Source organism: Camelina sativa, chromosome 15 (assembly GCF_030686135.1).
Source record: "Camelina sativa cultivar CO46 ecotype springtype chromosome 15, ASM3068613v1".
Lineage (NCBI taxonomy): Eukaryota > Viridiplantae > Streptophyta > Magnoliopsida > Brassicales > Brassicaceae > Camelina > Camelina sativa.
The window spans coordinates 19,815,741-19,842,959 of record NC_141894.1 but is presented as its reverse complement, the minus strand read 5'-3'; the positions used below and the strand labels follow the sequence as shown (position 1 = coordinate 19,842,959).

Sequence of the window (27,219 nt, the reverse complement as noted above, 5' to 3'; positions counted from 1 at the left end):
ATGTTCAATGGAGAAACGTTTCTCAATTTTTGATTTCTTTTATTATATTTTTAATTTTTAATTGAGAGTATCTCTAAGAGAAACGACTAGTGGCCATGCTTTTAGAGTATTTGCATCGGTAGTTTCTCACGGTATTTTTATATATTAAAAGTTATTAAAAAGCATGAGAGAGTTTCATAGAGAACTCTGTGTTTTGAGAATCTTTGAAGAATTGTGCTAAGAAACCCATATGACACTTGGTTATACGTAATTGGTCAAATTCTTATTTTGCAATTTATTATTAATTAAATTATTTACTTTTTACAAAATTATTAAAATTATATTTCTAACATATCTATATTCTATAGTCTTTCCGCTTTAGAGATGTTATATATATATATATATATATATATATATAAATGATGTACAATAAGAGCTTTTTGTATAGAGAGAATTGCACATAGACCCACTTTTCCCAAAGTCCCTTGCATCCATACCTACTTCTTGAATGTGGTGTACTTTTGGGAGTGTTTTGGCTGAGTTTGCATAAAACCAAGACAAGTTTGCCCTTGTCTTTGACAACAATTTACTACTCTAGTATCTGTTGATTCTAAGAAAAAAATAAATTTTGTCTATTTTTTTTCCCTTCCTCTTTTCTTTCTCTCTCTCACTTTTCTTTTTTTTCTTTTATCTTTATTATCATTTATTTAGTTATTATTAATAAATTTTGTATAATTTTTTACACAAAAGACTATGATTACATTTTTTCTACATTTTAAGATGCACTTTGCTATATTTTAGATGAATAAATTGTATGCTATCCATTTTTAGCTGAACATTTGATTGACGATAAATGGATGGTAAACTGTGGATACTTACTTATGCTTTAAAATTTTAGATGAATAAATTGTATGCTATCCATTTTTAGCTGAACATTTGATTAACGATAAATGGATAGTAAACTGTGGATACTTACTTATGCTTTAAAATTTTTAAAACATATAAAAACCTACTTAATTAAAAAGTTTGTGGATACTAGTAACACATCACCATGTCAATGTTTTGGGTTTAGGGGTTAGGGTTTAGAGCTTAGATTTAGGGTTTAAGATATAACGACAACATCAAATCCATATATCTATGGTCATGTGGATATGAGTAGAATACTACACCTAAATCTTTAAGCCTAACACACTAAATACTAGACACAAAATATGAAATCCTAACCATGTATATTAAAAGTGAACATTAATGCACTAACTCCATATGGATTTGAAGATACTATACACATGTGTAACTTGTATCCACAAATTATAATAGTATCCACATGATCATGGTCATATGGATTCGATGTATCGTTGTACCAAACCATAAAAGTAGATCTAGACACATCATGTAAAAATTTTAGTTGAACATTTGTTTACTATAAGTGGATGATCAATTATAGTAATTTGTGTTTTGATGCAAACAAGAGTAAAATTCATTAAGTGGTTTTGTTAAAGTACTCCTATATATTGTAATGGACAAAACTTATTTCATTAATAAAAAAATTCAACTAAAAATGTGCCAATTCAACTTAAAAGTTGAACATTTACTCAATAATAAGTGGATGACCAGTTACATTAAACATAACTTACTGTAACTGGTCATCCACTTATTAGTGAACAAATGTTCAACTAAAAATAGAAAGTGTATAATATACTAATTTAAAAAATATATAGCAATCTACATTTTAAAATGTAGAAAAATATAATTAATAGATATTGTATAAAAATAAACAGATAATTTTTTGATAATAACTAACTAAAGTGTTACAATAAATAAAATAATAAAAAGGAGAGATATAAACCAAAGAATAAAGTAGAGGAAAAAGAAAAAAAAAAAATATATATATATATATATATATATATATGTCGTAATAAGAGAGAGAAAGAGAAGAGAGAGAGAAAGAGTTGAGATGTGTTTGGTTTGGTGAGAGAGTAAAAAGTGAGTGAAATGAGTTTGAAGGGGCAAAATGTAATTTCATAGGGGTAAAGTATAGTAGTAATAGAAAGTGGGTGTGAGTGTTATTAGAGTTTGAGAAAGTGGGTGTGGATGCAATATTATCTTTTGTATATTACTTTGATGTTATAATTTGTTATAACCATTTAGTAAAACAAAATTAATTCGCTAACTTCGGTTAGGCCCATTATAGTAAAAGAGAAACCAAATACCCTAGTGTATCCTTGTCTCTTTCTTTTATAAATGGAAACCCCATTAGTTACCCATTAGTTAAGAATCAAAAAAACCCTAGCTAGTGTGATCGGTGAAAGTGACTGAAGGAAGACATGGAGAACGGCGTGATGAGAAAGAAGAAGAAGAGACCAAGAGTGTCAAGATATGCCGATTGGTCCAACCTTTCCCCCGATGTTTTGCGCAAGATCTTCGAAACCTTAAGGAACCCTGTTGATTCACACCGAGCAAAAACAGTTTGTTCGAATTGGTACTCAGTGTGGAAAACATGCGCGAACAAGCCCCCGTGTCCAGGGCGGATCATACACCTAGGTGATTCTCCCACCGTAGAAGAAAACACAGTAAAACTCGGACGGCTCACCCACAATAGCTATTGTATGGCTACCTTCGGAAACTGGCTCCTCATGGTTGATCTTGGTCTCCATTTCTATATTTTGAACTTTTCAACGCGGAGAAGGATCAATCTTCCATCAATGCACTCACCAATACGTGGCGGGAAAGTAACCTTCGAACCAGGATCGGGGTACTTCTTGGGGCCTAATTCTCGTAAGGATAAAGTGCCGTCTGACTTTGACGCCGTTGAATGGAAAAACTCGGTAGCTGTTCTGTGGATTGACGAGACAACGGGTGAGTATGTGGTTGCTTGGACTTTCAAACAGCATTACTTGTTCACATACAAGAACGGAGATGGTTCGTGGTGTAATCTGAATCACGATGGGAGAAGTATGGTTTTGTTTGACATGGCTTGTGAGAAAAATAAGCTTTATCTTTACACAGCTAATCATCACATCAGGATTTTCGATTTCTTTGAATATTATCCCACAGCGGAAAATTTCTCAAACCAGTATTGGAATCATCCGTTTGACTTCGTTGAGCAAGAGTGGGAATACGTTTGGAAGAGGAAACTAGCGATTCGTGAATCAGGTGAGGTTCTGATCATCTTGAGCCTTAAACAAGTGTTGTATGAAGAGACACTTTTGTTTTACATCTTTAAGATGAATCTTGAGAGTTTCAAGTGGGAAAGAGTTTATTCTATTGGAGATGAGATGTTGAGTTTTGGTCATGGGGTTACAGTAGCTCTTTCTCTTGAAGATTTGGGTTGTGGAACCAAGCGTGATTCTATCTATTTCGTCGACAAAGATGTTTGGCCAGACCATCAAGATCATGAACATCGTGTTTCCAACTGCGGTGTCTTTGATATTGCCACAGGTATAGTAGAATGGCCTAAGCAATCCTATTTTTCCATAAACAAAACTCAGTGGTTTGTTGGGGTAGTTGCTTATTAGGGAGCTTATTATTCTAGTGTTATTCAACATTACCAACTGTTTTGATGGTAATGTCATTTAAAACTAATCCACTAGAAAGTTGAATATGAAATGTGAAGAACCAAAGATGTTACTTGACACTCCAAATCTTTAAAAGGGTATGTGTCATAACAAAACTTATCGACAAGTCTTACATTTCTTTAAGTTACAAAAGAATACAAAGATAAATAAATATATTCTTAACAGATCATCTGTGTAGTCTTTCTACTCTTACATCAAAGTTACAGAGCAGTTCTGGTTTCAACTGCAATGTTGATTTTGTTGATGAAGTCATCAACAGGAATGGTTCCAAGCTCTCCTCCAAACCTCGATCTAACGGTAACAGTTCCAGTCTCGACTTCCTTAGGTCCTACAACCGCCATTAACGGGATCTTTTGTGTCTCTGCGTTTCTTATGAGTTTCGGCAATCTCTCCCCATGGCACAACTCAGCCCTCACTCCACAAGCTCTCAGTTTCGTACTCACTTCCTTGCAGAACTCCAACTGCAAACCCCTCATTAAGTCAGAACTTGAAGTTGACATAAATTTTTTTCATCAAGGACTTAAGAGACAGCACAAGTTAACCTGATTGTCTGTGACAGGTAAAACCCGGACTTGAACAGGAGAGAGCCATAGCGGGAAGTCCCCTGCATAATGTTCTATGAGAACCCCGAAAAATCTTTCTAATGATCCCAAGACCGCTCTGTGGATCATTATAGGACGTTTCTTGTCTGAGTTTGTGTCTACATAAGTAATGTCAAATCGCTGAGGAAGATTGAAGTCGACCTGCGTGCCAACAAGAACAGGTTAACAAGAAAGTAGCCTGGGATTTATAAGAGTAGATGAAACTTTCTTCTTACCTGTATAGTTGAGCACTGCCATTTTCTTCCTAATGCATCTTCAATCTTAAGGTCGATTTTTGGGCCATAAAAGGCACCACCTCCTTCATCAATCTCATAGCTCCATCCCTTATCATCTAAAGCATCCCTAAGGGCACACGTTGCCTTTTCCCATATATCATCACCTCCAACTGATTTTTCAGGTCTAGTTGATAAGTTAACCTCATACTTGTTGAACCCAAACCTCGACAATATCTCTTCTGTGAGATCTAGGACACCTCTGATCTCATCTTTGATCTGATCCTCTAAACAAAATATGTGTGCATCGTCCTGGCAAAGCAAAGGTTGGTTAAGTAAATCCTAGTACTTTTATAAGATTCGGGTTAACTATTAGATTAAAGACGTCTGAGGTAACCTGTGTGAACCCTCTGACACGGAAAAGGCCATGTAAGCTACCAGACAACTCGTATCTGTAAACTGTACCAAGTTCTGCAACTCTTATGGGCAAATCTCTATATGATTGACGCTTTCTTTGGTAAAGCAAGATGTGGTAAGGGCAATTCATGGGTCGGAGTTGATAAAGCTCATCCTCAATCTCCATTTGATCATACATATTCTCTCTGTAGAAGTCCAAGTGACCACTGATCTTCCACAGATCAGCTTTGGCGACATGAGGGGTATAGATCAAATCATAACCATGCTCGACATGCATCTTCTTCCACGATTCTTCAATAATGTTTCTAACAATCGCACCTTTTGGATGCCAAAACACTAATCCTCCTCCAGCTTCGTCCTGAAGTTGAAAAGCTTATGCAACGATTTTCCAAAAGTCTAATATCATTGTGAAACTGAAATGAAAGCTTGGCTGTACCTGGATGGAAAACAGATCGAGGTCTTGGCCAATGCGCCTATGATCTCGGCGTTTAGCTTCTTCTTTAAAATGAAGATATGCTTTTAGTTGTTCTTCAGTCTCCCAAGCAGTTCCATAGATCCTCTGAAGCATTTGCCTCTTTTCATCTCCTCTCCAGTATGCACCAGCAACAGATTCTAGTTCGACAGCTTTCTTGTTTATCTTCCCTGTGGTCTCGACATGAGGACCCGCACAAAGATCCCACCATTCATTACCTAGATGGGCATTCGAACTGGCATAAGATGGAGGGAGACAAGCTATTACCAAAACCAAATTACAAACAAATTAAACAAAAACAAAAAAAAACTAAGCAAGAAGCAACAGCGTACCAATATGATAAACTGTAATGGGTTCTTCCTTGATACCCTCTAAAATCTCCATCTTATAAGGCTCGTTTATCGCCATGATCCTTTTCTGCGCTTCTTCTCTAGAAACCTCTTCTCTTAAAAGTGGTAAATTCCGACTAATAATACGATCCTACCACATGAATAAATACTTCAAAATATCAAAAACATTAACTCCTCAAAAGACTTCATCAGAAAGAAAGAAAGAAAAAAACTCACCATCTCTTTCTTGATCCTCTTGAGGTCTTTATCTGTTAGAGGCTCCATATCAAAATCGTAGTAGAAACCGTTATCAATCCATGGACCTATAGTCACTTTAGCATCAGGGAAGAGTTTCTGAACTGCCATGGCCATCACATGTGCACACTGTATCCACATAAATCACTCTAATTCAGCTCTATATGCATAAAACCTCAACATTTCACATGCAAATGGAATCAAAATCCAAACTCTTTTGCAGAACCCAACTTTGCTAACAACATAAAAGTTCAGAAATTGATCAAATTTAACACTTCTCATAAAGTCCACTAATCGAACTCAGACTCCCAAAACCAGAAACAGAGCCAACATAAGTGTGTACCGTGTGGCGAATTTTGAGCAGCTTATCGGATGATTCGTTACTAGGAAGCGGGACCGTTGCTGGTTCTGTTTTTTTAGGTCCGGTGCTGGAGATAGCCGGCTCGGTGGCGACGGCGAAGACGGTGGAGAACCCATGTCGCTGCCTTGGCCAGAATCGCCGAGTGGGAACGTAAACGAGCCGTTTAAGAGAAGAAGTGAAGGAAGAGGGTTTGGAAAGGAAGGAGGAAGAGAAGAGAAGAGAATGAGAAGAGGCCATTAGTGTGACAAGAGACCCCCGCGAGAATGAGAATCTGTGGTGGAAGTTTTCTCTTTATGAGTGGATTGATGAAATGGAGGAGAAACATAAGAACCACGTTTGCGTTTTGTTTTACAGTCGTGATAAATAGCGTTTTCACGTTTTTTCTTGTTTGTTAACACGAACGTAATTATAAACCAAACCAAACCAAACCGAAAAAGTTCATTTATACAGATTCCGAGGTTGTGATGGTTCTCCTAAAACGCGGTAAGTCATAATCTTGTCCACTATCAGGGAAATATACGGCACAACACCCATCAGCAGCAGCATGACCACCATAGAAGTCGTAGGCTACAAAACAACTGTTGAGATTTGAAAACCAGTGGAAAATCCCATTCAAAGCAATCGTCTTGTGCTGATTGAACCATAAGTTGAACTGTTGAAGACAAGTCACATTTCGAGTTTCCCACTTCACTATATCAAATGAGTAAATCGCAAAATCGACTTTAGTAGCATCGCGAGTGATCATCCACACAACCTTGTAACTCACAACAACACCACTATGAATCTTTGTAACCAATCCAATATCGTTGAAACTATCGTACCTCCATAATTTCATAAGATCTTGGCGATAAAGTAAAGGAGAGAGCGGGATTTGAAACCATTCTTGTGACAAAGCTAGGGTTTCCAACGTAATACATAGGAGCTCCATCCCTAGCTTCTACGTAAATCAAGATCCATCCATCAGTGCTACCTAAGACTAATAGGTAGTAACTACCTAAGACTACATAAATCAAGATCCACCCATTGTTGACTCGACAAAAAAACTCACTAAAGATCCTGGAGAACGAGTAAGTCCCCATGTTTTGCATCCATGGTGACCCAAGATTTCAAGTGCCAGAAGAAGGAATCAGAGTCGATCAAAAGTTTCCATTCCTCGTTCACGTGATCTAAATTGTGCGATGCTCTTCAATGGAAGGCGTACCAACACTTCAAATGCGACATCTGGAGTATCCATTTCTGCTAACAAACAACATACATAACCAATGAATTGAAAATCTCCAACAACAAATTTTTTAATATTTAAACAAACCAATAAAATTACAAATCATTTTAAAATTAGGAAAACCAGAGAAGAACAAGGTTTTTTATAATATATAGTTATAAAGCAATGAAATATAGGGTTTCATTTTCATGTATATGAAAAAAAAAAAAAACAATTAAACTAATCTACATATAAATATATCAAAAATCTAATAATGACATGTCATATAAAATAAAATAAATCAAATATATATTTTAAAAGATCTTTAACAAAAAAAATATAAATTTTTTTTAGTTAAATAAATCCAAACCGACATAGAATTTCTTTTAATTGTAAAATATAAACTCTTTAACCCAAACCGACATATAATTTTTTTTAACTATAAAATCTAAGCTCTAATTCTCATTTTTCAACCCAAATCGACATGTAATCTCTTTTAATTATAAGATCTAAACCTTAATTCCCATTTGTCAACTCAAACCGACATGTAATCTCTTTTAATTGTAAAATATAAACTTTAATTCTCATTTGTCAACCCAAAACCGACATAAAATTTTGTTTAATTGTGAAATAAACACAAACCGACATATAACCTAGAAAATTAAAATTCATAATATATTTTTATTTAAATTTAAACTCATATTTTAAAGTTAAACACATTAATAATTAATATAAAGTTATGACATTTGCATGGTGAATCTACATGTCATATGGTTGCAACCATGACCTCGGTGTTACACACTCCATGATTCTTCAATCCATGCCTCTCAGCCACAAACTCAAACTTTGCATGACTAGATGTCTGATAAGTCTGCTGTCTTTCGAACTTCAGCACATGTCTAGTGCCATTTAAAGTTGCAGTGTATGCAGAAAAACATGTCACACACCCATGGATGGAGGTAGGATAGAAACATATGGGTCAATTTTCTCTAGTGAAATTTTAAAATTAATTAAACTTTTAAGGAAAAAACCAAATTAATCCTTGTAAAATAGCACAACTGACCCCTGTAAAATTTTTTTTTTCTTATAACAGAATTGACCCCTTGAATTTTTTGTTATCCTGATGTACTAATTTTCTAGCTTCGCCAGTGAACACACCGTGCACTTTATGAATCCTACATGTTGAGCATCAAGAAAGAATTGGTTTGAGTGTTTAAGCAGCTTGTGATTCGCCATTAAAGTGGAACATGTAGGTCTTGGTCAATAGACTCAGTATCTAATGTTGATCTCGATGGCCATCTTGCGCTAGTCAATCACACCAATGTGTTCAGGGTCTAAAATACTTGCACAAGCCTCTCAATGAATTTCTGGTTTGTAATCCTCTATTGGGCAGATTGTTGTTTCCCCCACAGTGTTCTTCTGAGGAATTCCTTCTTACAGACCTGACAGAAAAGGTAGAAACACTCATGTTCATCGAAGTTCAAATTGATCCAAGAATCACAAATAGAGAAATCAACTTATTGGTAGGGTAATAACAAGTTCAAATTGATCCAAGAATAACGTTACGTCACACTTCATAGATTCATAGTTTCATATCTTTGTCATACACGACCCCCGATGGTCCATAACTTGCTTGTTGTTGTTCCTTTGGTTGATTCATTTTTCCAATAATCCAAAATAATTCCAACAATCCAAAATAATTGTAAGCTTTTTGGTTTGATATTTGCTTTATCACTATATGAAATTCAATAAAGCAAAGTTCAGTACCTCTTATATTTTTAATATTTATGTTGTTATATATCGCAATATTTTTCTAATGCTATAACAAAGTAACAATATTGAGGAATTAATTTGCAAAAGTTACGATACAATTTTTTAAAAATCACAAAACTATTCTCAACCTTTAACGTTTGCAAAAGAAAATGATCACTAAATTCTTCAAGTTTTGCTATTTTGTAAATTTATCTCAACTTTCATGTTTTCAAATTTCAATTAATTCTTTAAGTTTGCGTTGAAGCAAAAAAAAAAAAAAGTGTACTTTGTGGAAACAAAGAAGTTTATTCGATTGGCTGTTATTTAAGGATTTTTCTAAAGAGTTATATCTGTTTATATGTTTTGAACAATTATTTATTTTGCAAATATGTATATAATACATTGTTGACATCCTCCAGACCATTGTTTATCAGACTACAAAAATGAAAATGTTGATTTAATCACTCACAATATAAAATACTTCCTTTTAAATGTTACTTTCACTTTTTACTGGTGGAATGATAAATTTATTTGAAAATGGAGAAGAAAATTAAGAATAAATAAAATAAAATTTTGAAAATTTGCAAAAAAGATTCAACCAAGACTAACAACAACCTTCAAATTAGTCTTCAGCATTCGGTTAAATCGGTTTGGTTTATTAGCTTTTCCGATTGATCCAGTTATCTAAAATTTTGCTATATTAAACCGAATAAAAATTCAGTTTGTTTCGGTTCAATACTCGGTTTATTCTTCTATGAATTCTTTTGTCAAAATTTTGCGCTAGAATTATGAGTTATATAATGCTGCATAAAATCCATACTATATAATTTATGACACATATATGTGAGAACGGTGAACATATGAGTTTTTTCCGTACAATTTTTCATTCGTTTCCTAGATTGAAGAGAAAAGTAAAAACAATGTCTAACACTGAACAAAATTGTTTTAAGCAATAGCTTCTCATGTTAGCAGAGAGTCTGATGGGGTTTCTGATGAACTAGTGTGTGTGATGACTTCATCCAATAACTTCAAAAGCTCGGCTCGACGGAGATCTGTCACGGAATACTCGAGCGTAACCTGCCGGGTTAAAGAAACTCAGTCTATTTTAAGCCAAAAGGAACAATCTTGTTGGAGACTGATATAAAGTAGTAACTAACTACGTTACCTCTTTGAAGATATTGCTGTAAGAAGACTCCTCGAAACCCTGCAACAAGCGAGAAGTGTGCTTTGGCCCTTTTTCTAATGTATAATTCAGGCATAGAGTACATACAATTGAGACAAGAGAGTGAGTTATTCATACCAGTTTGCGGAATAAGCTGAGGGAAGCTGTGTTTGAGTCCCCAATCTTGGCTGTGAACTTGTGAATCTCCAAGTTCTTGACACCATAAGCCATCATCATCAATACAGATTCCTTTCCTAGTCCTTTACCACGGCTACTCTACCAAAATTTGTAACAAAAGTTAAGAATCATGTGCACAGAAGTAACATCAGCTAAAATGAATGAAACATGTTAATATTTCTGAAATACCTTCTGGCCTCAGCTATCATTATTTCAACCTCTGCAACCTTACGATCATCCACATCATTCATGTAAATATTCACATCACCCGTCATCGCTGCACAAAAGCTCCGGTTACTTATATACAATGACTCAACTTGAAAAAGATATACAGAGAAGAAACACAAGAGAACATCCAAGCTCATCTAAATAGACTTCTTTTTTAACAACCTATTCACCAATGATCTAAACCACTAACAAAGAAGCAGTCTTGTAGATATGTTCTCATTTCCAGAGACTATACACACTTTGTGGTAAAGAACAGTAGCTAGATGGAGTGTTGCATTGTCACCGTAGCTAGAGATAGAAGATTCCATACTGATGCCATGCTAAAGTAATCTCCTTTAACTCAGTAACTCAGGACACAAACCTTCTATGTGCGGTTCGCCATGAGCCAAGTCTCCCTTTATGAAATCCATGTCCAATACAATGAAAGTCCTCTCTGAAACCAACAACAGAAGAACAAGAAAATCAAACATTTTTCAAAAGAAGACAGACCTAAACAAATATATAAGATCCTCAACCTCAAAAGACACTATATAGCTAGTATCCAAGAACTTGGGAGGATTGGAGTAATCAATTTCACCAGACAACAATAAAGATCAACAAACTCAAAACAGAGACAATCTAAATTGAGATTCTAGGGTAGTCTAAAAACCAAAACCCTAAAACCCTAATCGAGTAAAGCTGAAACTGATCAAATCAAGATAAAGAAGATGGAAGATTTAAGAGATATATGAAAAGGGTTTAGAGTTTTTTATAATACTATTAGGATCTTGAGTCCAAGAAAGCTGCATCTCATACTCCTGCTCAAGACTCAACGGCTCAGATCCCGTAGCTTCAAGAAGCGCCGAGTCTTGCATCCATTCATGGTACTTTGGAACATGTTCCGCCATGTACGGAACCAAAACCACTCTCTTCCCTTCCAAAGTCACCTTCATCGCCATTGATGACTGGTCACCTCCTCTTCTTTAGAGCGAATCAGAAATTATCAAAAACGTCGTCGTTCTGGCTTCTTTTATCCACGTCAGATTTTATCTCTTAGTTATATCATAAAAAGATGTCCAAAAATATTACACAACCAACCAACTGTGTCTTGTAGTGTTGTGGTGAGTGATGATGAGTTTGTTTCACTTAGCTTCAAAGCAAAGGCTTCCATGAAAAAAAAAATCATAATTTCAAACATAAAATACAAAAAAGGCGTCATTGATGTTTCTGGTAGTAATCATATTTCTTAAGTTTCACTACTCATATAAAAAGTCCGATTCTATTAACTATAAAGAAAAAAAGAAAAAAAAAAAACAGAGATGATCTAACATTGTCAAAAAAAAAAAAGAGATGATCTAACAATGGCGACTTTGATTTTAACGTTCTTGCTTCTTCTAGCAACAAAGCTTCCGGAATCACTCGCCGGTCATTGCACCACCACGACGGCGACAAAAACTTTTGAGAAATGTATCTCTCTTCCGACGCAACAAGCTTCAATCGCGTGGACGTATCATCCACACAACGCTACTCTCGACCTTTGTTTCTTTGGAACTTTCATCTCACCTTCAGGGTGGGTTGGATGGGGGATTAACCCGGACTCTCCGGCTCAGATGACAGGCTCTCAAGTTCTCATCGCCTTCCCCGATCCGAACTCCGGCCAGCTTATTCTCCTTCCTTACGTTCTTGACTCCTCCGTCAAGCTCCAGAAGTCTCCTCTGCTTTCTAGTCCGCTTGATCACCTCCGTCTCTCTTCCTCCTCTGCTTCCCTCTACGGTGGTAAAATGGCCACCATCAGAAATGGCGCTTCCGTTCAGATTTATGCCACTGTAAAGCTCTCTTCGAACAGTACCAAGATCCACCATGTTTGGAACAGAGGTCTTTATGTCCAAGGTTACTCTCCTACCATTCATCCCACTACTTCCATCGATCTCTCCTCCTTCTCAACCTTTGATGTCACTTCAGGTATCCGAATACTTTCTCAATTTTTCTAACATATGCAATATAAAATCACATCAAAGTTTGATCTTATAACTGTTTGTTTCTACAGGATTTGCAACGGCTAGTCGAAACAGTGGTTCCAGAGCTTTGAAAGTGACTCACGGAGTAATCAACGCGGTGGCATGGGGCTTTCTCCTCCCGGCAGGAGCAGTAACAGCTCGATACCTACGTCAAATGCAATCGATCGGACCGACTTGGTTTTACATTCACGCAGCAATACAGCTAACTGGTTTCCTCCTTGGAACCATTGGCTTCTCCATTGGAATTGTGCTCGGACGGAACTCTCCCGGAGTGACCTACGGGTTACACCGTAGCCTCGGGATAGCTACGTTCACTGCAGCTGCGCTGCAAACGCTGGCTTTACTGTTCAGACCAAAGACGACCAACAAGTTCCGGAGATACTGGAAGTCTTACCATCATTTTGTCGGGTATGCATGCGTGGTGATGGGTGTGGTAAATGTGTTCCAAGGGTTCGAGGTTTTGAGGGAAGGACGATCATACGCGAAGCTTGGTTATTGTCTGTGTCTGTCGACGCTGGTTGGTGTCTGCGTGGCCATGGAAGTTAACTCGTGGGTTGTGTTCTGTCGCAAGGCTAAAGAAGAGAAGATGAAGAGAGATGGTTTGACTGACGATAGATGCAGCAGTGGGATTCATAGTTAGGTCTTGGATCCTAATTATAAGATATACAGTGAGAGACAGTACACCATTTATATATCTTTGCTTAGCACTTAAAAAGATCTCATGTACAATGTACATTTTTGAGGTGTTGCATCACTGTTCATATAAGATCTAGATCTTGATTTTGTTATATACTTCAATATGCTAAAAGATCAGATATGAGTTTTTCACATAATTTATGCACAGTATAGGATCGGGTTCAAAGTTGACTTACCTAAAGTTGTGGATCCATCAATTGCATCACATGGAGAGCTCAGACAAAGAAGATATTAAACCAATTAGTACACAGAACCATCCACTTTGCCACTTTGGCATGGGTATTCGAAAGATATTACATGAACACCTTTTGCTACATACATCAAAGATTGATAAGAAAAAAAATCATCAAAATTCAAGAAACTTCAACTCTAAGCCCATTAGTGTCACAAGCGAGAGAGACTGATTTCAGATATATGGAAGCAATAAAACTAACCACAGAGGCAAAATTATGAAAATGACCTATGTCCTACTCCTACCCATAAAATTTCATAAGTTGAACCTAAAAGATACGCAAATGCAGCATTTTAGTCTGCATATACTGGAGAGTTCTTAGCCAGTTGCAAAGTGGTTTTTGCAGGCCACAAAAACAAAACTAGAACATGAAAAATCAGTATAATTTCTTGAAAGGCTAACGTATACATACAGTTCAAGCTTCGAAGATAAGAACATACATTATGAGTAGCTCTATTCTTTTCATCAAGAGGACAGTAAGAATACTCACCTTGTGCTTAAGGAAACTAACTGGAGCGTCTTGGTCACTAATTCCAAGGTATAGCTCTGAGAAGCCCCGCAATGTTTAATGTATTTGCAGCTCCCACACGAAGTCATATAAAAATCAACCACAACTATTTCTTCTGTCGTTTTCAGCCGGATAGAGATATGGTTGACGATCGATAATAAATTCTTTAAGGCTTTATCAAGGATTCTATAAACCTTCATGAATGAAGCTTGAGCAACAAAATATTCTGCTTGATCTCTTCAGTTAATTCCCCTCACCATCGCCACGCTATGAGGCACAAATACTGAGGCATGAACAGAACGTATCAGTAACCTGTTCCGTTGTTTCCTAGATTGAAATTATATTGTTTGGCTAACTCCCAAATAACCATCGTATCCATTATCTTTCATCATCTTCCTGACTCTAACTACGTCTTCCCACATTTCTTCTGTTGCATATAGGTTAGACATCAATACATATAGCCCTCCATTCCTGTAATCCAACATAAACATCTTCTTAGCTACATATTCTCCAACCTCCAACTCTCTATGAATAATGCACGCGCTAAGCATAGCACCCCATACTGCAGAATCAGGCTTTATCTCCATCTCCCAAATTAAATACAATGCCTCAGTAAACAAACATGCTCTACACAACAAACCAACAATAAGAGCATAATGCTGTAAACTTGGTGATATTCCAAATTCCTTGACCATTTCTCTGAAACATATTTTTCCTTCATCGACAAAGCCTCCATGAGTACATGCAGACAGAACGCCCAAAAATGTGATCTTGTCAGGTTTCAACCCCTTCTCTCGCATTTCCAAGTAACAAGAAAGAGCTCGATGTTGTAACCCTGATAAGCTATATCCTGATATCATTGAGTTCCATGTTGCTGCACATGGAGCTTTTATACTATTGAACACAGTTTCCGCTAGTACTTGGTTTCCACATTTGGAATACATATCTATCAGAGCAGTGCAAACAAAATTCTCATCTTCAAAATTGTTCCTAAGAGTATAACCATGAAGTTCCTTCCCCAAATGCAAGCAACAGATCTGGGAACAGCCAGCAAGCAAACTTGCTATCGTAATGGCATCCGGCAAAGCTCTGCCACTTAACTTCATCTGATGGAACACTTCAAACGCTGTGCTTGCCCTTCCAGACTGTACACAACCAGATATCACTGAGTTCCAGCTAATAAGAGGAGTCTCCTGCAGTTGCTGAAATAAAAACAGGACAGTCTCCACATCATCAAACTTAGAATACATAGTTATCAGTCCATTCAGAACCAGTGTTTTTGTGCACAATCCGCTTTTAATCGCATAAGCATGTAACGACATTCCTATATCGATGTGGGAAGAGTTTGTACATCCATGGAGAATTCCAACCAAAGCTACAGCATCAATATTCATACACAACTGACACATTTTAGAAAAATACACAACCGCTATGTCCATATCTCCTTTCTCAGCATAGCTTGAAACAATCGAAGTCAGACCAACAATACTATCTTGGTCAGAAGACGCGTAAAGACGCTCTGCTGAATCCGAATCCCCACACCTTGAATATGCACAAACCAAAGAAGTATTTACAGAATTATCATTCACCATTCCACATTTAACAACAAGACAATGTAGTGGCTCCTGACTAACATGAGCAGAAACAAGACTGATGATAGTGACTGGACTAATCTCCACGTTCTTCTCAAACATATTCTTGAAAACAGTGATGGCACCTTCCTGTAAACCACTCTGGCTATAAGCACCAATCATTGTGTTCCAAGAAACTGTGTTTTTGTCTTTCATTTCTCTAAACAATACTTCCGCTGAATCCAACTCTGAACACTTTGAATAAAAAGAAATTAGCGCATTTTTCACCTGAGAATGGAGTTCAAGGCCAGACTTTGCAGCAACACCATGAACAGACCTCCCTTGAGAAAAAAACCCACATGTTCCACAAAAAGGCAGCAAATTCCCAAGTGTAGTAGCAGAAGGAGAAAAGCCTCGCTGAAGCATTACGGTAAAGAGCTTCCAAGCATCAGATTCATAACCGTTTCGTGAATACCCACAGATCAACGCATTCCAAACAACGGTATCTCTCTCAGGCATTTCGTCGAACAAGGCTCGTGCACTCGTCACGCAACCCATCTTTAAATGGAGATTAAGAAGAGATGTTTTCACGTAGACGAAACGATCAAGACCTGATTTTGTGAGATGGGTTTGGATTTGTCCGACTTGTAACTTGAAAGAATCGAGAGAGGTGTGATGATGATGAGGTGATAAAGAGGCGGTAGAGGATTGGAGAAAGATAGACATGGTGAGATGATTTGGTATAAGAGAGGAACGGAGTAAGTCACGGAAGATAGTGATAGGAGAAGAAGAAGAAGAAGAAGAGATATGACCATGAATACAAGATTTGAGTAGAGAATGGAAGTAAGAAAGGTCTCGACTGACTGGTTTGGTAATGAGCATGCTCTCTTGTCTTCTTCTCTTTTGTTTTTCTCGTTGTGCTATAAGTCTAACTTTGTCCAAAAAGAAACTCTCGAAGAAAGCATTTACTTATTATTATCACCCGAACTGATCTTTGATCAAGCAAGTATGTCTGTTCTTCCTTATAGATTGGTTACGTTCATACATCTTCAAACAAAAAAAACAAAAACAAAATGGAAAGTGATATTTAATTATTTATTCCTTGTTTTTAACATGATATTCTTTTATAAGTTAAAAATAACATGTATAATTATAGAAAAATTGTTATTAATGCCCTTTCCTAGATATCTCTTTGTAAAAAATCTTTTTTTCGTCATTTTCAATTTTGCTCTCTTTTATACAAATACAATATTTTTAGATTTTTTTTTAGATTTGAATTCTCTAATTTACATTTATTGCATAGTTTTTAGGGTGTAATATTAATATTTGGAGTTTCGGGTTTAGAATTAAATTATTTATATATGAAAAAAATATTATTGAAAATGAACAATAAAAGAGGGTATTTTTGCAAAAGAGTATAGAAAAATGGTATTTTTGCAAATCTCTCATAATTTTGTAAGAATATTGTTGGTACCGTAATCCGCCACCTCGAGTTATAAGCTTGGGTCTGGGCCTAAATGAATAAGATGAGAGGCCCCGACTGGGTCGGCCCATTGGTCTCACTCCAGGGATGCGGGCCGAGGTTGAGCGGAAGCACAACGCCACTTCGGAGGTCGGAGGAGCGGTCAAAGATTCCCTCAAAGACATTAAATATGTGACGAGAGTTACGGATGAATTGATATGAAATTAATTGTGATCGAGTAGTATAAAAGTAGGAGTGAGGGGAATGTAAAAGGGACAGAAAAACTGACTTTTGGCAATAACAATATTCACTTCACTTCGCAAATTACAACTTCTCTTTATTTTTCTGTACGGAACTAGGACGGTGATAAGCACCTGCCGCTCTTAATTCATTCCGGAACTTAGGTCGAACCTCAGTTCTCACATTTAGCGCTAGAGAGAAGGGGGTTTTCACCTGTACTCTTGCTAGTTCCGACTTCATATCCGAACCCGCACCACACAAACACCGCAATGGCTACTGACTCTTCCACCCAGGTAACTCTAGAAACCATCCAGAAACTTTTGCAGGATCTGATTGAGAAGTCTAACCGTCAGCAAGCAGCCTCCGTGGCTCTTGCCGAGCGTTTCGACAATCTGGAAGGGCATGTCTCTACCCGTTTGGAGACGGTCACTACGTCGGTAGCCGACCTTTCAGCCTCTCACCGTGCATACGCCGATTGGATCGACCTCTTGTCCTCCAATCAAAACCCTCGAAGACGTGCTTTGGACTTCACTGGCGTCGTTCCGCCTTTCACCTTGTAGCCGGCAGCAGCAACTGCGACTCTGGGGAATACTTCCCCCCAGCTAAGTACTCAAGCAGCACCACCGTTGGTTGGCGATAGCCATACTCCGGTTCAGCTCGACGTCGCTGGATCTTCCGAAGTTCCAGTTCGTCTTCCTCCCCCTGTGGGCGGAAATGTCCTAACTCCTGGTTATACCACCAACCCTGAGCTCCACCGTATGCAGAGCGAGATCTGGGATATGCGATCTATGGTGCACAATGCTACAACTTTGGCACCAGATATTTCCCGAGTAATTGAAGAGTCAAAGCGAACTCCCTTCTCAGATCATGTAGCTCGAGTTCGCATCAAGGATACCGGGAAAATAAAGTTCACGAGCTACAAAGGAAAAGGGGATCCGACCACTCATCTGAAGACCTTCTTATTAACTGCCAGCCGCATGGACCTCGAGCCTCATGAAGCTGATGCAGGGTACTGTAAGTTGTTCACAGAAAAATTTTGTGGACTAGCCCTGCTCTGGTTCGCATCTTTGACAGCTGGCTCCATTAGCAACTTCACGGAGCTATCCACTTCCTTTGTCAAGCAATACTCTAGCTTGATCGAAACGGTAGTAACAAATGCCCAGCTTTGGAATCTAAGTCAAGTTGTCGGGGAATCACTCAGGTCATATATTACTAAGTTCAAGGAAATACGGGTCCAAATTCCTGGGCTCTCGGATTCAACTGCCTTGGCTGCGCTAAAAAATGGTCTCTGGCATTAGTCCCGAAGCTAACTGTAAACTAGTTCGCAACCATCCAGGACGCCCTCCATTGAGCTTCGAACTGGATAGTCGCGAAAGCAGCAGAAATTCAGAAGCATAAGGTCATTACCAAGCCTAAGTTTGAAGTCCCAGTCAAAAAGACTCTGCCTACAACCCCGAAGTCCGGACCGGGCACCTTTGCCGTGAACAAATCTCCACAAAAAGGATCTCCAAAAAGTTCGCCGTCCAAACCGCCGTTTTCACCACGTTCCAAGAGCGGAGTGCTCCCAAGTAACAAGTGGGTTCAGGACGAGAACGCGTACTGAGAGCTTCACAAAACAAATGGTCATTCCAGCCGGGATTGCAAAAAATTGATGCACCTCCTCGGAGAAAAATTCGTGTCTGGCGAGATGCCAAGTGTGACTATCTCCGAGCTCGACCAGAAACCAGTTTTCAAGGTCGAAGAAGATGCCCCACCACTAAAGAAACTTAAGCAAACTGATAGCAGTTCAACTCCCAAGAAAAGGATAGATGTCATAATGGGAGGCTCACGCCTCTTCCGAAACTCCATCATAGCAATAAAAGACCATCAGCGGAAGCTCGCGAGCCCGCAGTCTAAACGAATCAAAATCACCACGAGTGATTTACCCAAAGTTACCTTCTCGGAGAAAGAAACCGAGGAACTGGATACTCCGCACGACGACGCACTCGTCATATCGTTAGATAATGCAAACCACGAAGTGTGCCGGATTTTAATAGATACTGGGAGTTCGGTGGACTTAATATTTCTTGAAATGGTTACTAGAATGGACATCGGAAGAGAGCACATTGTGGGACAACCCTCTCCTTTGGTCTCATTTACGAGTGAGACATTAATGTCGTTAGGGACAATAACACTACCAGTCTCCACTCAAGGAGTAGTAAAAATGGTGGAGTTCACAGTCTTTGATCGACCTGCGGCCTATAATGCTATAATGGGAACACCTTGGCTTTACCAGATGAAGGCGGTAGCTTCAACGTACCATCAGTGCGTCAAGTTTCCAACCCCGCAAGGAGTTTGAGAGATTTTAGGAAGTCAAAGGACGGTGAGGAGCTGCTATCTTGCGATTCACAAGCTTCTGGTTCAATAGCAACCACAGCTCGAGGTCCCTAAGAATCCAGTTCGGAAGCAGCTCAAAGGTGACCTTACTGAGTCTATCTTCATTAATGACAAGTTTCCAGATCAGGAAATCAAGATCGGAGCCGGATTAGAGAGTGAGCTCCGAACCGTTGATCTCTTTTTTGAAGGAAAATATGTCCACCTTTGCGTGGTCCGTGGATAAAATGCCCGGGATCAGTCCGGAGGTAATCTCGCATGAGCTAAATGTAGATCCAACGTTCAGACCAGTAAAGCAGAAGCGAAGGAAACTGGGCCCAAAGCGAGCTGAAATCGTCAACAAATGGGAAATCACGAGTTTGCGTCGATTTTACTGATCTGAATAATGCGTTCCCCAGGGACAGTTTTCCACTTCCGCACATCGACAGGCTAGTCGAGTCCACTTCGGGCCACAAGCTGATGTCTTTCATGGACGCCTTTTTTGGTTACAACCAAATCCTCATGAACCCGGACGACCAGAAAAAGACCGCATTCATTACGGACCGCGGGACCTATTGTTACAAGGTGATGCCTTTTGGATTGAAAAATGCCGGAGCGACCTACCAACGTCTAGTGAACCGGATGTTCAAGCATCAACTTGAAAAAACCATGGAAGTGTACATTGACGACATGCTGGTGAAATCCATGGAAGCCAGCTCGCATCTTTCAGACTTGAAAGTTTGTTTTGACATCTTGAACCAGTTCGGGATGAAGCTTAATCCCACAAAGTGCACCTTTGCAGTCCCATCAGGGGAATTTTTAGGTTACATCGTCACAGAGCGAAGAATTGAACCGAACCCGAGGCAAATTAACGCCTTCTTATCCATGAGCTCCCCTAAGACATTACGCGAAGTGCGGCGACTTAACGGACGGATTGCAGCCCTCAATCGTTTCATCTCCCGTTCTACGGATAAATGCCTCTCATTCTACCAGTTATTGAGAAAAAGGGAAAAATTTCTTGTGGGATGCAAAGTGTGAGGAAGCATTCGCCCAGCTGAAAGCGTACCTATCTCAACCTCCCGTCTTGGCAAAACCTGAGTTAGGTGAGCCACTTTTCCTTTACGTAGCTGTCTCGGACAGCGCAGTAAGTGGAGTCTTAGTTCGGGAAGAAAGGGGGGAGCAGAGACTAATCTTCTATGTCAGTAAGTCGTTTACAGGGACAGAGTCCAGATATCCCAAGATGGAGAAGTTGGCCCTAGCAGTAGTTAATTCGGCAAGAAAGCTACGACCCTACTTTTAATCTTACACAATCATAATTTTAACGACGCAACCACTTCGGACGGTGTTACATAGTCCGAGCCAGTCTGGGAGATTAGCTAAGTGGTCCGTCGAGCTTAGTGAATATGACATCGACTTCCGAGCTCGAACTTGTGCTAAGGCGCAAGTGCTAGCAGATTTCCTGATAGAACTCCCACTCGCCAGTTCGGTCGACGATAGTATCAAGATCCCATGTACATTATATGTGGATGGAGCATCTTCTAGGTCGGGTGCGAAGATTGGGGTTCGTCTCACCTCTCCTACAGGTGAAGTGATTGAGCAGTCCACCTCCGGATATCATTCATCCACCTCTACGCAAGCAAAACTCAGACCGAGTTCCGGAACCATCCAGCCCACCAGCCATCGACCAAGCTATTTCTTCGGATACACCATCGAGCAATACGAACACCAACAATTGAGGTGCAGAAGATTGGCGGAACCTGATCTGGGCTTATTTGGAGAAAGGCGAACTCCCAGCTGACAAGTGGGCAGCTAGGAAACTCAAAATCGTCTGTGCACGGTATTGCATCTATGGCAGAATCCTCCTACGTCGAAGTGTGGCTGGTCCATTTCTAACATGTGTGGCCGGTGAGGAGCCTGCGGCATTAATGAGAGCTGTTCATGATGGCCCCAATGGAAATCACTCTGGAGGACGAACTCTGGCCTACAAAATCAAGTGACAAGAGTATTTTTGGCCTACTATGGTTACCGACTGTGAGGAATATTTCCGAACCTGCGAGAAGTGTCAAAAGCATGCCCCGTCGATCCACCAACCTACCGAACTACTGTCTTCGGTGTCCGCACCTTACCCATTCATAAGGTGGTCTATGGATATCATCGGCCCGTTGCATCGGGGACCGGGAGGAGTTCAGTATGTACTAGCTCTTACTGATTATTTCTCCAAATGGGTGGAAGCAGCGGCCTACGCGAAAGTAACAAGTGAAGAGGTAGAACAGTTCGTGCTAAAAGGCATAATCTATCGCTATGGTGTTCCTCATGAAATTGTCACGGATAATGGTCCGCAGTTTGAAGGCTTTTGTGCAAAATGGAAAATTTGACTCAGCAAGTCAACTCCTCTTTACCCACAAGGTAATGGGCAAGCCAAGGCAATGTACTAAGTCATATTAGCTAACTTGAAAAAATGGCTCGATTCTCGTAAAGGGCGCTGGCCAGACGAGCTGCAAGGCATTCTTTGGGCAATCCAAACAACACCTCGCCGGGCTACTAATGAAACACCTTTTTCTTTGGTTTACGGAGTCGATGATGTAGTTCCAGCTGACATAGAAGTACTCGGACTCGGTACCTTGCTAAACCCACTCCGAGCTGTGGAAAACGAGGAGTTTTTACATAATACCCTTGATACCATCAATGAGCGTCGGGATCGATCTTCAGTTTGGATTCAGAACTACCAGAACGCAGTGGCCTGTTATTATAACTCCAAAATCCAGAGCAGGCCTTTGGCAGTCGGCGATCTAGTCCTTCGGAAAGTCCACAAAAACACCGAAGAGAACAATGCAGGAAAACTGGGAATCAACTGGGAAGGCCCGTATAAGAACACCTGCGAAGTCCGAAATGGCGTTTATCGACTCGAAGATTTAAGCAGGAAACCTATGCCGAGGTCCTCGAATTCGTTACATCTTTAACGTTTTTACATTTAGTTTGATTTAAGTATTGTATCAAACTACGATTGGCTTGATCCCGAAAGCGTACGTAGGCAGCCCACTTCGGGTCCAACTATTAGCATTAAATAAAACTAAGAAGTTTTTTATAAACTTTTTGCGTTACTTCGCACAACTACTAAAAGCGAAAGTTACACTTCGTATCCTTAAAAACCAAAGTCACACTTTGTATCACTAAAAACCGAAGTCACACTTCGTGTCCTTAAAAACCAAAGTCACACTTCGTATCCTTAAAAATCGAAGTCACACTTCGTGTCCTTAAAACCCGAAGTCTCACTTTGTACCTTAAAAACCGAAGTTTTACTTTGTGCAAATAAAGTCCAAAAAATTCAAAGTTGAACATTTGTGGATTTTGTTTTATAAAATTCGAAGTCACACTTCATATCTTTAAAATCCGAAGTAATACTTCGTATTCTTAAAAACCAAAGTAACACTTCGTATTCTTAAACCCGAAGTAACACTTTGTTTTATAAAAACTGAAGTAATACTTTGAATTCTTAAAAACCGAAGTAACATTTGTGGATTTTGTTTTATAAAGTCCTGAAGTATCACTTCGTATTCTTAAAACCGGAGTCTTACTTCGTGAAAATTCCTTACCAGAGTTGCTTTTCTTTTTTAAAAGAAAAAAGACAGGAGTTTCACTTCGATTACGCTTAAATAACGAAGTCTCACTTCGTGATAAGAATCTGTCTTACTTCCGTTTCATTAAGTGTGTTCTAAATACCTCACTTCATGAATTTTAGCAAATAGTTAGTTAAATTTCAGCAAGCAATGTACGGTAGAAAGGATGGACTGGCAAAATAAATAATATTATGGGAGGGTCACTAAGACCAAAAACTCCCGAGCTGAGTCAAAAGCAAGGCAACATAAGGGGGGACCCCTTGGATCCATAACAACCCCAGTAAACAAAAAACAAACAAAAGAAATGGGAACTCATGTAGTAGAAGGAGTATCCGGGCCCGAACTGTGATCCACCGTACTCGCGGGAAACTCCCCGGGAACGTCAGGAAAAAGCTCGGACAATGACACCTCAGGTGCATTAGCCTTGGGGGGGGGGGGTGGGTTACCTCTGATCACTGCCAGCTCTTGGTTTGACATACGCCCTATGTTATTCCCAGATTCGTCGATTATGATGTTCAATGGGGGCTTGTTGCACATTAATTCAGGGTGGGAGTCTGCCAAGAGGCTGGAGAAGGCTGAAATATCAAAGTTACAGAGGGTTACCTTCGCGACATCGCTGTCGGCCTTTTCTTCGTCAGCTCTAATCGATTCGAGCTCAACCTCGAGGTCAGCTATCTCTCCCTTCGAGATCTCCTCGATTAGCATCCAGTTCGCCTTAATCTCAGCAGCCTGGACCAAAGCTGGGGTCAGATGCTCCCTTTATTCGAAGTGCGCTCTTACATCCTCTATGAAGGGGCGAAGAGCTCGCCTCATTGATTGGCGTTCCTCCCTCCGAACCTTCCTCCACCTCGCAACTATTGCTGGCCTCCAGGAGTTGGTTGCAGAGTTCGACCTCTAAAGCATGTTCTTGGCAGCCTTCTCACTCTCGGAAGCCTTGTAGTAGAGGTCACCCGCTTTCTTCAACTTCCCCCTGAGATCCTCGTTGGCAATCCCGAGGTCGAGTACTTGAAGTTCGGCTTTCTTCATTTGGGACCGGATCTACTCAGCTTTCTCCACGGTCTTGGCATTTATCGCCTCCAGACGAGTGAACTCAGCCACCTGGGCTTCAAGCTCAGACACCTTGTCTTTCAGCTTCATCACTTCAGAGACTAAGGGTGAGGCAAACAACTGCTCTTCATTAGACGCAACCGAGTTGTCGAACTCAATCATCATCTGTAGAAATCAGAATGTTAGATCTAAGTTAGGAATACACGTTGGTGTAAAACTTGGGGGAGTAAACTACTAACCTCTACGACTTTGTCTGCAAAACCGGGAAAAGAACTCCGCAAAAATACCGGACAACTGGCCTCGGTCGAAGTGAGCTGAAACAAAAAGACGCACTGGTTAGAAGCGATAATGGTCGTCAAAAACTTTGAGCCCGGAGAGCGGGCTCACATAGAGAGTACCCTTGGTGCGTCCCGTCTTGACGGTGTAGACCTGAAGGAAGTCAGCTAGGGATAACGAATAATCAAACTCTTCAGCCAGAGTTTGAAGGCATAGAACCGTCCGAAAAACGTTCGGACACATTTGAGGTAGGGCAAACCCCAGTTCGAACATCATCCGTACTATGAGTTTGGGAAGCGGGAAGGATAGCCCGCACGCGGAGAAAAACGCCTTGAACGCGCAACAATAACCAGGAGGGGGATCTTCCGGCGATTCGTGTGTTTCCGGGAACCGGATTTCGATCTCTGAAGGAATTCTGCATGATCCTTTAAGCTCCGCTTTGTCGTTCCGGGAAAGAACGGACAGATGGTGAGAACCGAAAGCACCGGGGATAAGTGGTTTGACGACCCTACTCGGGGTAGATTTCGGAAGAGTCATGATTTTCAAGTAAAGAGAGTGGTTGCATGATGAATTATCCGGCGACGAGCAAAGAACAGAGAAGATGCGAAAAATAAAAAGACTGTAAACAAAGAGGAGGAAGAATTACCTTTATATAAGCCGAGTAGAAAAGGGGTAATGATTGCCTAGGAAGCCGAGAAGTTAGTTTCCTCTCTCTCTCTCTTATAGCACCTCGATCCGTGTAGGGGGTCTCGATGCTTGTTCGGGAAGGCAAAACCCATCATTAGCACGATCAAATCATGGGATATGGGAAATCTTTAGTTTCCCAAAGCGCTTGGACGAAAATCAAAAGTCCCCCAAACTAGTTAGCTTGGGAGACTTGGGGGGGAACTGTTGGTACTGTAATCCGCCACCTCGAGTTATAAGCTTGGGCCTGGGCCTAAATGAATAAGATGAGAGGCCCCGACTAGGTTGGCCCATTGGTCCCACTCCAGGGATGCGGGCCGAGGTTGAGCGGAAGCACAACGCCACTTCGGAGGTCTGAGGAGCGGTCAAAGATTCCCTCAGAAACATTAAATATAGGACGAGAGTTACGGATGAATTGATACAAAATTAATTGTGATCGAGTAGTATAAAAGTAGGAGTGAGGGGAATGTAAAGGGGACGGAAAAACTGACTTTTGGCAATAACAATATTCACTTCACTTTGCAAATTACAACTTCTCTTTATTTTTCTGTTCGGAACTAGGACGTTTATAAGCACCTGCCCCTCTTAATTCATTCCGGAACTTAGGTCGAACCTCAGTTCTCACAAAGATTATCTTTGAAGAGATTAAATCATATATTTTCTTTTCGGTTGAACTAAGGAAATCATAAATTTGCATCTATCACTTGATTTATTTCATTTATTAAAAAATCATTTTATAAAACATATTAATAGTTCTCAAAATTTGTTAATATTTCCATAATTATATATATAAACTATTTTATAATATTTATGGTATATTTATTCATATTGCTTTTTTTCAATCTTTGATACTCGATTGGTTTGTGTACTAAGAAGTATACAGTTAAAGGGATACCATATTATGAAAAATATCTCAAATATTTATATTTCATATTTTTAACAAATAATAAACACACTCGGATTCTCAATCTTTACGAATAAGAAGAGATGAGTCTATTTCTGTGAAAAAAAAAATATATTCGTCAGGTTTGTATTTTAACTTGCGAGATTACTCATTTATATGGAATTGGTAAATTTAATTTTTAAGTTTTTTGTTTTGTTTAATATTGAGTTGGATGTTTCAAATTAGGGATATATAAAATAAAGTAAAATCAAATTTAAACTTCAATAAGGGGCGAATTTGCCCAGTAACTAAAATAAAAAAATAGACAAAGAATATAGCCATCTAATGTAAGAAATTAAGGCAATGACCATGACCCATGATAAGATTACCAAAAGGGACAGACGTGACATGAACGCGCGCTTTGGTGTGTGGAAGTTGCTGAGTTATTTTGTATAGTGACTACTTCATTTATGTATTTTTTTATTTTAATAAAATATGTTTTACTCTTTTATGTTTTCTTTTAATATATCTCTTTTAAAAAAATGATTCGATGTTTCAAATCTTTAAAAAAATATTAGAGTGTTTTGAGAATTTTCAAAAATATTCTTTTTTCTATGTTACTTTTCAAAAATACTCTTTGCTGGTATCAATTTTCAATAATACTCCTTTTTAATATATAAAATGACAAAATTATAAACCTTAAATCCCAGATAGTAAACTCTATCTCTTTAAAACTATACCCTAAATGTAAATTGGGAATCCAAATCTAAAAAAACAAATTTTTAAAACTAATTTAACATAGGTTAATTGTATAAAAGAGGGCAAAAATTAAAATATTCAAAAAGGGAGACATTTTTGAAAAGAGGTATGCCAAAAAGGGTATTTCTAACAAATTTTTTAGTGCTTTTCTGTATCAAACATAATTATATTTT

At 39.1% G+C, this 27,219-nt stretch overlaps 5 protein-coding genes and 1 pseudogene across 9 annotated transcripts; 3 read left to right on the top strand and 3 right to left on the bottom strand.

Annotated features, from left to right (window-relative positions):
• The first annotated feature begins 1,916 nt into the window (after positions 1-1,916).
• Positions 1,917-3,964, top strand: LOC104747155 (putative F-box protein At2g04810 pseudogene; annotated as a pseudogene). The gene has a single exon (XR_015581305.1). The product of XR_015581305.1 is annotated as a putative F-box protein At2g04810 pseudogene (transcript).
• On the bottom strand, positions 3,623-6,612 carry LOC104698682 (threonine--tRNA ligase, chloroplastic/mitochondrial 2). 2 transcript variants are annotated; one of them, XM_010468734.3, is made up of 8 exons: positions 6,185-6,612; positions 5,824-5,970; positions 5,590-5,737; positions 5,222-5,475; positions 4,766-5,143; positions 4,372-4,680; positions 4,097-4,297; positions 3,623-4,015 (listed from the first exon to the last, which is right to left on the bottom strand). In XM_010468734.3, exons 1-8 carry the CDS (start codon positions 6,437-6,439, stop codon positions 3,755-3,757), a joined length of 1,953 nt encoding a protein of 650 aa, XP_010467036.1. In that variant the 5' UTR covers positions 6,440-6,612; the 3' UTR covers positions 3,623-3,754. The 2 variants fall into 2 exon arrangements, with proteins under 2 accessions (XP_010467036.1, XP_087342816.1); XM_087486690.1 differs by having other exon boundaries at positions 5,222-5,492; positions 6,185-6,536.
• A 3,344-nt stretch (positions 6,613-9,956) lies between these two features.
• LOC104747157 (GCN5-related N-acetyltransferase 9) lies at positions 9,957-11,779 on the bottom strand. 3 transcript variants are annotated; one of them, XR_015582541.1, is made up of 6 exons: positions 11,480-11,735; positions 11,084-11,155; positions 10,684-10,771; positions 10,456-10,593; positions 10,321-10,359; positions 9,957-10,232 (listed from the first exon to the last, which is right to left on the bottom strand). XR_015582541.1 is itself a non-coding variant. In XM_087489057.1 (6 exons), exons 2-6 carry the CDS (start codon positions 11,028-11,030, stop codon positions 10,116-10,118), a joined length of 402 nt encoding a protein of 133 aa, XP_087345183.1. In that variant the 5' UTR covers positions 11,031-11,155; positions 11,480-11,779; the 3' UTR covers positions 9,957-10,115. The 3 variants fall into 3 exon arrangements, 2 of the variants coding, with proteins under 2 accessions (XP_087345183.1, XP_010467037.1); XM_087489057.1 differs by having other exon boundaries at positions 10,456-10,588; positions 11,006-11,155; positions 11,480-11,779; XM_010468735.3 differs by having other exon boundaries at positions 10,456-10,588; positions 11,480-11,751.
• Positions 11,780-11,855: 76 nt separating this feature from the next.
• LOC104747158 (pentatricopeptide repeat-containing protein At2g04860) lies at positions 11,856-16,768 on the bottom strand. The gene is made up of 4 exons (XM_010468737.3): positions 14,138-16,768; positions 13,592-13,726; positions 12,802-13,369; positions 11,856-12,688 (listed from the first exon to the last, which is right to left on the bottom strand). The coding sequence occupies exon 1, from the start codon at positions 16,606-16,608 to the stop codon at positions 14,494-14,496; it is 2,115 nt and encodes a 704-aa protein (XP_010467039.1). The 5' UTR covers positions 16,609-16,768; the 3' UTR covers positions 11,856-12,688; positions 12,802-13,369; positions 13,592-13,726; positions 14,138-14,493.
• On the top strand, positions 12,020-13,552 carry LOC104747159 (Auxin-responsive family protein). Its single transcript, XM_010468739.3, has 2 exons — positions 12,020-12,663; positions 12,749-13,552. The coding sequence occupies exons 1-2, from the start codon at positions 12,063-12,065 to the stop codon at positions 13,357-13,359; spliced, it is 1,212 nt and encodes a 403-aa protein (XP_010467041.1). The 5' UTR covers positions 12,020-12,062; the 3' UTR covers positions 13,360-13,552.
• Positions 16,769-21,924: 5,156 nt separating the features above from the next.
• LOC147926889 (uncharacterized) lies at positions 21,925-22,740 on the top strand. The gene is made up of 2 exons (XM_087487230.1): positions 21,925-22,114; positions 22,259-22,740. The coding sequence occupies exons 1-2, from the start codon at positions 21,925-21,927 to the stop codon at positions 22,738-22,740; spliced, it is 672 nt and encodes a 223-aa protein (XP_087343356.1).
• Positions 22,741-27,219: the final 4,479 nt, after the last annotated feature.

Bases quoted from the DNA above. Each gene is read 5' to 3' on its own strand.
- LOC104747159 (XM_010468739.3), top strand. From the start codon at position 12,063: ATGGCGACTTTGATTTTAACGTTCTTGCTTCTTCTAGCAACAAAGCTT. The intron at 12,664-12,748 runs GTATCCGAATAC...TTGTTTCTACAG, and splicing joins AACCTTTGATGTCACTTCAG to GATTTGCAACGGCTAGTCGA.
- LOC104747158 (XM_010468737.3), bottom strand. From the start codon at position 16,608: ATGCTCATTACCAAACCAGTCAGTCGAGACCTTTCTTACTTCCATTCT.
- LOC104747157 (XM_010468735.3), bottom strand. From the start codon at position 11,660: ATGGCGATGAAGGTGACTTTGGAAGGGAAGAGAGTGGTTTTGGTTCCG. The intron at 10,589-10,683 runs GTATTTCAGAAA...TTGGTAGAGTAG, and splicing joins ATGATAGCTGAGGCCAGAAG to CCGTGGTAAAGGACTAGGAA. The intron at 10,360-10,455 runs GTATGAATAACT...CGCTTGTTGCAG, and splicing joins TCAGCTTATTCCGCAAACTG to GGTTTCGAGGAGTCTTCTTA.
- LOC147926889 (XM_087487230.1), top strand. From the start codon at position 21,925: ATGGATATCATCGGCCCGTTGCATCGGGGACCGGGAGGAGTTCAGTAT. The intron at 22,115-22,258 runs GTCCGCAGTTTG...ATTCTCGTAAAG, and splicing joins TGAAATTGTCACGGATAATG to GGCGCTGGCCAGACGAGCTG.
- LOC104698682 (XM_010468734.3), bottom strand. From the start codon at position 6,439: ATGGCCTCTTCTCATTCTCTTCTCTTCTCTTCCTCCTTCCTTTCCAAA. The intron at 5,144-5,221 runs GTACAGCCAAGC...TTTCAACTTCAG, and splicing joins TCGATCTGTTTTCCATCCAG to GACGAAGCTGGAGGAGGATT. The intron at 4,016-4,096 runs GTTAACTTGTGC...AGGGGTTTGCAG, and splicing joins TACCTGTCACAGACAATCAG to TTGGAGTTCTGCAAGGAAGT.